This window comes from Fukomys damarensis, unplaced genomic scaffold, assembly GCF_012274545.1.
Source record: "Fukomys damarensis isolate Sample0158 unplaced genomic scaffold, DMR_v1.0_HiC HiC_scaffold_9, whole genome shotgun sequence".
Taxonomy (NCBI): Eukaryota; Metazoa; Chordata; class Mammalia; order Rodentia; family Bathyergidae; genus Fukomys; species Fukomys damarensis.
Window position 1 is genome coordinate 11,001,193 of NW_022900921.1, and position 8,023 is coordinate 11,009,215.

Here is an 8,023-nt window from a genome sequence, read left to right on the forward strand (position 1 = left end):
ACCTACTTAGCAGGCTGAGGCAGAGGATCACTTGAGGCCAAGACCAGCATGGGAACATCCCAAGACCCTGTCTCACATAAATAAATAATCAAGTCATCTAATGAATGTAGGGTTCCTAGAGGAGATAGGATTCGACTGTCTCCTGGTTAGCTTGGAGAGAAGAGGCCGAAGAAGTAAATGGTGAGTAATAATAACATTGACTTCAGGAAGAAAGAAAAGATGGCATACTGGTAGATTTACGACTCCCTGGATGTGCCAGCAATTACATAAAGTATGTGAAGTTAGAAGTTAGTAACTGTTCACACACACTCCCATATTGTTTACTATGTTTTACCTAAGGATAAAAAATGTAAATCAGTAATAAATTCTAAGTCAGTCACGCAAATATGAGGATAGTATTGTTACCACTTTATATTAACAAATCAAACATCTTTGCCTCTTTAATGGTGGGATTTTTGTACACCCATATGTTGGAATATGAGGGGTCCATTTTTCTTTTAGAAATTGCATTTTGTACTAATCACTGACATTGGAAAATAATCCAGCTCTTTGGAAAAAACATAAAAATTGTACAAACGAAAGACTCTGGTTTTATGTGTTCCCTGTTTGAATTAAATACACAAAGAGAAGGGACCAGAATAAATGCTAATGTTGATTCGCTATATCCATATTTTCTACAGTGAGTTAATACTATTTAGAAAGAGCAAAAAATTCACAGCAATACTTTCAAACTTGGTCAGAAAAGAAAGTTTAAACGCCGTGAGAGTGACTTTCTGAAGAAAGGGGAAAGAAAGGAGAGCTAGCTGGACAGTATGAGGGAAAAAAATCCCTCTGTTTTGAAGAACTCTAAGAAGATAAGGAAAAGCCAGAGAGCTGATGACCTCCTTTCTGGCTAGAGGGGCCATGCAGAGCCGCAGGAACTTCCGGGGCGGGGCTACCTAGGCCTCTCCCTTCCTCCGGCTCTATGTGGGCTTCCTACTCCGTTAAGGTTCAGTATTGCTTGGCCACTATTTCCGTCACTCTTAGACGGTACCTGAGATTGGGAGTGCCCATGGCAAAAAGCAAGTTTGAATACGTGCGGAACTTCGAGGCTGACGACACCTGCCTACCCCACTGCTGGGTAGTAGTGAGGCTGGATGGCAAGAACTTCCATGGGTGAGCTAGCGCGGCACAGCATCACGTGATGTGCGGCGCTTCCGGGATCCGACACCTTTCCTCTCAGCCCCTCCCCGCGTGGTTACCAGAGCAATGCGGCAGCCAATGAGCCCTCAGCGTTGAGCGTCCCCGTCGGCTGCTGTGTCTGGGCTTTCATGCCTAGGTAGTCAGGGTAGTTAAAGGGGCAGTGTGCTCCCCTGGTAAAGAGCTTACCTGAAGGGCCTCATTTAAATGAGCGGGGACCAGACTGCAAGGACCTAGGGTCAAAGGAGGACGAGGGGGACCGGGAGACTCACTCCCTGGTGCAGTAAACCCTTAAGCTAACAGCCTCGCTATCCTGCTGGGTATCTTTGAGTACTGTTTAAAGGTTTGTGTAGGCCTTGCAGTGGGCAGTAATATACAGCGTGCCCTTGTTTCATTGCCAGTAACAGAATATATTCTAAAAGGAAAAAAAGAAGACTGAGAATTTCATTTTAAAAGGCTATTACTAATAACCATAACATTTTCGACCACTTAATACAACCAGGCATAATTATTTTTTTTCCTCCCCCTAGTCTTAAGGAAAGCCCAATGAGGTAAAAACTGGGTCCCCAGTTCACAGAAAAAGAAATTGAAATGTAGCAAGCGTGATTCTCGGAGTAAGAGTTAGAATAAGAAACTACATTTCTTAAGGAAGTGGATTCGTTTGTAGCTAGTAGTAGTGTCATTGTTACAGCGTTTTCCTCTTAAAATCACCTCAGTGGTCTGTGTTGCTACCATCTACATCCTTTTCCCTCTTGTTGTTCTGTGAAGGTTTGCTGAGAAGCACAGCTTTGCAAAACCCAATGATAGCCGTGCTCTCCGCCTGATGACCAAATGTGCTCAGACTGTAATGGAAAAACTGGAAGATATTGTCATTGCTTATGGACAGAGTGATGAATACAGCTTTGTGTTCAAGCGGAACACCAACTGGTTTAAAAGAAGAGCCAGGTAGTCCTGTGGCCTGCTTCCTTCCTTCCGAATATTTCCTGTCAGCATCTGCTTTCCTGTCCATCTTGGCTTACACACTACAGATAATGTCTGCAGTATTTGCAGCTGCAGGGTGAATATATATTTCCTGTTTAGATTGTATTCCTTGATCTGATACTTAAACATTCTGTATACTTTCTTTTACTCATTCTTTTCCTTCCATGCCTCATCAGCTTAGCTTCTACACTGACCTGGCACCAAGCATTTGCAATAGAAACAGACCATAAATATGGGATATTAATGACTCATAGATTGACTTTGGCCAGTGTCAGTCTCTATATTCATTACAATATAATTTAAACTTTCACTGAAGGAAGATCACAGTATGAAGTGTATAAATTTGATGTTTAATTTAGCAGTATTAAAATTCTTCATAGAACACAAAACACTGGTGTGTTTTCTAAAGTAGTGGTTTCCCTTCTGCAGAGACTAACAACAATACAAATTTTAAAATTCTTGAATCATAAATTTCTGTCACATCCTACAGAGAAAAATTTGGTATTAGCAAATAACCAGACTGGCAAGTTAAAATGTATAAACAAGATATTAGAATGGTTTTCCTTAGCCAATGTATTTTATCTCCTGGCTGTTTGGGAAGTTTGTGTAACCTCTCTGTTGTACCCACAGACTGTATGTTGGTGTTGAATTAATATCATACATTTTCTCTTTTTTTGTTCCATCCAATGTACTTTGTATTTCCAAGTAAGTTCATGACTCACGTGGCCTCCCAGTTCGCCTCCAGCTATGTGTTCTATTGGCGGGATTATTTTGAGGATCAGCCCCTTCTGTATCCCCCAGGCTTTGATGGAAGAGTTGTGTTGTATCCTAGCAACCAGACCTTAAAGGACTACCTCAGCTGGCGGCAAGCAGATTGTAAGTGGCACCAAATAAACAGACTTAAACCATAAATTCTGTGAATTAAAGGTGTCAGTCAGATACAGGTTTGCTAATGTCTATTTTGTGTGAAATACAATTATTTTTTAAATCAGAAAGGTGTCAGTACTGTCTGCATTCTCACTTATATCAGGCACAGCCTGTGCAGTGACCTTTGCACACACATGCACATGTGAGGCAGTGTTCCGGTCTGTAGTTCCCCTGGGGTCACACACTGCTTTATGCATTTATATTCATGCCAGCCTCAGTAGGTATTTGTGTTGTGGCCTCTGCCTTTTGTTGCTGTGATGTTTGTATAGTTTTTACTCATGTGGTGTATTTTGATTTTGCCACAATGACCGGAAAAGATATTGGAATAAATCACATAACTTTGAAAGGATTTCTAAAATTAGCACCTAAGTTAGCAGACTTGTGTAAAACATAAATGAAATGGCCAAAGAAAGCTATTAGGCAGTAAGTTTTTTCCTGCCTGCTCCTGCCTCTTTCATCTCTGTGTAGGACATGGAGTAAATCACTAAGTGTCTATGAGATCTTTAGAGAGGAGAGACGTAGGACTTCTTAAAGTGTGACTATTGGACAAAGATTCCGTGTATGTAAACTTACGTTGTTCTCACAGGTCACATCAATAATCTTTATAATACAGTTTACTGGACACTTATACAACAATCTGGATTAACACCTGAACAAGCTCAAGAGAGATTAAAGGTATAAAGATCTTACTCTTCAGCTGGGGACAGTTTACTGTAGTATCTCCCACAACACTTTTTTATGTTCCCTTTATGTTCGTCTTTAGCTCCCTTTACAACTTCATTTTGAAAATATAAAAATTATAACGATAACCACTCTGCTTCTTGCTTGCTCTGTAAGCCTGAGTGAATTACTACTTCTCCCCAAGCCTCAGTGCCCTCTGCTGAAAAGTGGACTCACTAACACTGGCTCAGCATTCCTACTTGCTGACCCTTGGCTACAGCTGTATCCTGAACATCTTCATTCAGAGCCTGTGCTCTTCTGGTTTAGAACCCCTGTGTATAGTAAGAGTCCGTGTTCTTTCTGGGGTCAGGCAACAATACTTGAATCATGATTCTATTTCATTTTCTCACTGTCTGCCTTGGTTTTTGTAAGTAAAATACAGGGCTAGGGATTTAGCTCAGTGGTGCCGCTGCCTGCCTTAACAAGCACAGGGTCCTGAGTTTGATCCCGGGTACCAAAAAGAAAAGTAAAATGTAGAAATTAATAGTTCCTACCTAGTAGGTTTATGGTGAGAATTTAAAGGCACAATGTACGTCAAACACAAAAGTAGAAGGCACACTATAAGTGCTTATAAATCCTGGTGTTTCTTATTAGACCACATGCTGCTTGTGGGGTGATTGAATGTATGAAGTGAGGTTACATGTAATAGCTCCTGGTCCAATACCTGGGAAATTATATTTAGTCAGGGATTGCTATTCTTAGTAGTACTAAGGATGAAGACATATACAACAACATTGGGACTACTAGTAGATATGTCCAGTTTGGAAAAGCCAAGTTCATATTTTTGATTCTTAGTAGAAGAATAAAGACAGCCTTCAACCTTGGGCATTTTGCATAATCTTCCTAAGCTTCAGTTTTCTTATATTTAAAATAGAGATGGTATAATGATAAAATAAGAAAAATGAACATAAAGTTTATGTGCATACTAGATATTAATTAGTATTTGTTCCTTCAACCTCCTCACAGCCTTAACTTATAAAGTTATCCACATGTGAATGTGAATATCTAAATAAGATTCAAATTGTACTTAAAATGAAAATTCATTAGTATAAGATGTTAGGTAGCATCCTTCCACTTCTTGATTTGTTCCTCGATGTTTAGGTGGTATAGAGGTGGCATTACAATGGCGTCTGAAGCTTTTTACATCTGTTGGTGCTATTTTCTCAGGGAACTCTTGCAGCAGACAAGAATGAGATTTTGTTTTCTCAATTCAATGTCAACTACAACAACGAGCCGCTGATGTACAGGAAAGGGACTGTGCTGATATGGCAGAAGGTAATGCTGTTGTGTTCAAAGGAAAATGAGGATCAGGCAAAGAAAGAGAACCTGTGTCCAGTCCAGGCTTTGTCCTGCCTGCTGCTATGACTCTAGTCCCTGACTTTGTCAGTCAGCTGTAGTCTAGAAATCGTCATTGCATAGATATTAGTACAGAATTTTAAAATTAGCATACTTGTCTTTGTGTCATAAGCGCTCCCTATATCAAATGTGCCATTTTTTTAAATGGGTAAAGATACAAGGATTTTTGCATTCATAGAACATTTAAAAATATTTTCTCCCACACCGGAGAATATCATTAAATGGTTCATCTAGCCATGACGACTATAAGGAAGAACTATAATGAAGCACTAAGAGATATTACATGTGCAGGTTCTGTTACTTTCCAAAGAGTCTCCATTCACATTTACCTTATTATTCTGTGATGAGTCGTTGCATTTGCATTTGCCTAAATCCTTAATTCTACCAAAATTTTCTCTCTCATTGGCTGTTTGTTTAATTATTTTTCTAAATTCATTTCCTTCTCTGTTAAATGACTTTTTGTGAATGTTTGCAAGTACTGAAGGATACGTGGAGAGCTAGTCATTCCACTGGCAGCTTCAGCTCTCATTAATACAGTATTTTCAAAACACATTTGTTCTTTGGAAGCCTCGGATACTTGTTAATGCAAATGGGCAAAGAGAAATACCTTTAATTCTATAGTCATCGCTCACGGGAAACATAAAAATCCCTTCTTTGTTGCCAAGGTCACTTTTTTCTTTTTCTAGATAGGGCCTTCCTAAGTACAAAGTTGCTTGGGCTAGGCTGGAACTTTTAATCCACCTGCCTCAGCCTCCTAGGGTATGGGGATTACAGGCATGGGCCAACGTGCCTGATTCCAAGATCACTTTTCAAACTATAGCAACATAACCTTTTTTTTTTTTTTTAACATGTTTGTGTTCATAAAGAGGTTGGTGCCTGTTGAAAATGAGGCAGTCAGAAGTAAATAAAAGCAAGCTTCCCCCACGTCCTCCCCTTCTCTCCCACACCACTGTCGAGTTAACTGTCACCACTCTTTACCTGTAGGTGGATGAAGTCATGACAAAAGAAGTTAAGCTGCCAGCAGAAATGGAAGGAAAAAAGATGGCAGTGACCCGGACCAGGACGAAGCCAGTGCCGTTACACTGCGATATCATTGGAGATGCTTTCTGGAAAGAACATCCAGAGGTCCTTGATGAGGACAGCTGACCCTTCACTCTAAGTCTGGCACGCTTGACCATGCAAGGTCTCTTCCTAGGTGATCCTAGCTTTCGTGCCATCCAGACACTGCCAGGGCGACATGACTCAAGATGGGAGGAACGGGGAAGGCAGGAATGAACAGGGTGATGCCTCTTGTTCTGCTTCAGCAGAACCCCCTTTTTGCAATGCTAGAACGTGACTTCTTTGGTTTTTTTGGTTTTTTAATCGTGGTACTATTTTTATAAAGCAAGAACTATTTCATGCCTTGAGGGATGAATCATTTTTAGATTGTGACATAAGTCTTATACAAACTTGTCAGCTCTTTTCATCTCTGATAGAAGAAGAGCCCAAACTTTACTCTCTCCCACCTGCTCTAAGTAGAGAACCCAGTGATTTTGAAAAATCTCACGTCTGCCACCCATGTACTGCTTTCATCTCTGACAGACCTAAAGATAAATGTGGGTCCACATCTATTTGAGGCCTCTAAATTCACAAATTCCAGGGAAAACTCGGGGCTTTCAGTCTCCAGGTTCCTGACTGGCTGAATAAATGAGTAGAGGTTTGCATATCCTTGTGCACACATCCCATGTGTTGATTTTATGGAATTTTAATCATGATGATGTGATCTTGCCAGGGCCAGAGTTTCCAAAGGCATTTACCTCTCCATGCAGAAGTGTATGTCTTTATGCGAGGAAGAAACTGTGAGAATGCATGCACGAGGATGAAACATTTACTCTCTGTCCTCTTGATACCATTTTAAAAGCTGTCGTCTCGTTGGACTTCATGAAAGATTGTCAAGTAGCCTGTATATAATCAGAACTGTGAAACTTAACTCAAGAGCAGAGGGCTCAGCATGCCTCTTGGGGTCCGAGGTAGCAGATGTCAGGGAAGTCAGTAACTCCACGTGCGAGAGGACCAGCAGAGAACAACAGTGTTAATCTCATATTACCAAGCTGTTAGAATCTGAAGCCGGAGTCATGGGCTTATGGGGTGATAACTCCCATTTCCTCCAGTTCCTGTTTCATATTTTAGAGCACAAAGATTATTTGGTTCTATTAAGAATCATTTAAGAGACAGCCCACGTCCCAGCGCCTGGTCTCGGATGGCAGAATTTATAGCCAAGAAGAAAATGTATTTTTTAAAGAGCAACGGCTGGCCTCATCCATCACTAATTGACACCCCATCTGTCGATGCCATTTTTTTCCTTCCTGTTTTCCCCCACTCCACAGGAAGAGGAGATACAGCTTGTGTTTGGTAACTGCTAAAACCTCTTTGAGAAAAAAATAAAGACTTCAACTCCCTGGGGCTACTTACTCATTTATTTCATAATACGAATAGAGTATGTAAGTCTCACTTTAGTGTCTGTCTTTGGGTAAGCTAGGATGCATATATCTGCATTAAACAGGTTCACACACCTACAGATTGAAAAAAAATTACTTGGAATCTGTATTTTTAAATGCTCATTTGAGGCTCCTGGAATATCTGGGGCTCATCAGTCTGATGTTTTACCCCAGAGGCTTTGGGCTTCTGACGCATATGGTCGATGTGTAGCTCCTTGGACAAACCAGGCCCTCAGTATACTGATAGGCCAGATGAACAGTAAAAAATGTAGTTCTTGGTTGGCAAGGTTTACTTAATGGCAAATTGATAGCACTTTATATGAAATGCGGCCAAGTGGGCATTAAACTACAAAGTTTCAGGACAAATTCACCCACAGGAAATG

At 40.6% G+C, this 8,023-nt stretch overlaps 1 protein-coding gene across 4 annotated transcripts; it reads left to right on the forward strand.

The window, feature by feature from the left end:
- The first annotated feature begins 952 nt into the window (after window positions 1-952).
- Window positions 953-7,600, forward strand: Thg1l (tRNA-histidine guanylyltransferase 1 like). 4 transcript variants are annotated; one of them, XM_010622278.3, is made up of 6 exons: window positions 953-1,155; window positions 1,948-2,124; window positions 2,867-3,036; window positions 3,674-3,762; window positions 4,975-5,082; window positions 6,148-7,600. In XM_010622278.3, the coding sequence occupies exons 1-6, from the start codon at window positions 965-967 to the stop codon at window positions 6,307-6,309; spliced, it is 897 nt and encodes a 298-aa protein (XP_010620580.1). In that variant the 5' UTR covers window positions 953-964; the 3' UTR covers window positions 6,310-7,600. The 4 variants fall into 4 exon arrangements, with proteins under 4 accessions (XP_010620580.1, XP_010620581.1, XP_019062801.1 ...); XM_010622279.3 differs by lacking the exon at window positions 953-1,155 and adding an exon at window positions 1,188-1,318; XM_019207256.2 differs by lacking the exon at window positions 953-1,155 and adding an exon at window positions 1,344-1,522.
- The last annotated feature ends 423 nt before the right edge of the window (window positions 7,601-8,023 follow it).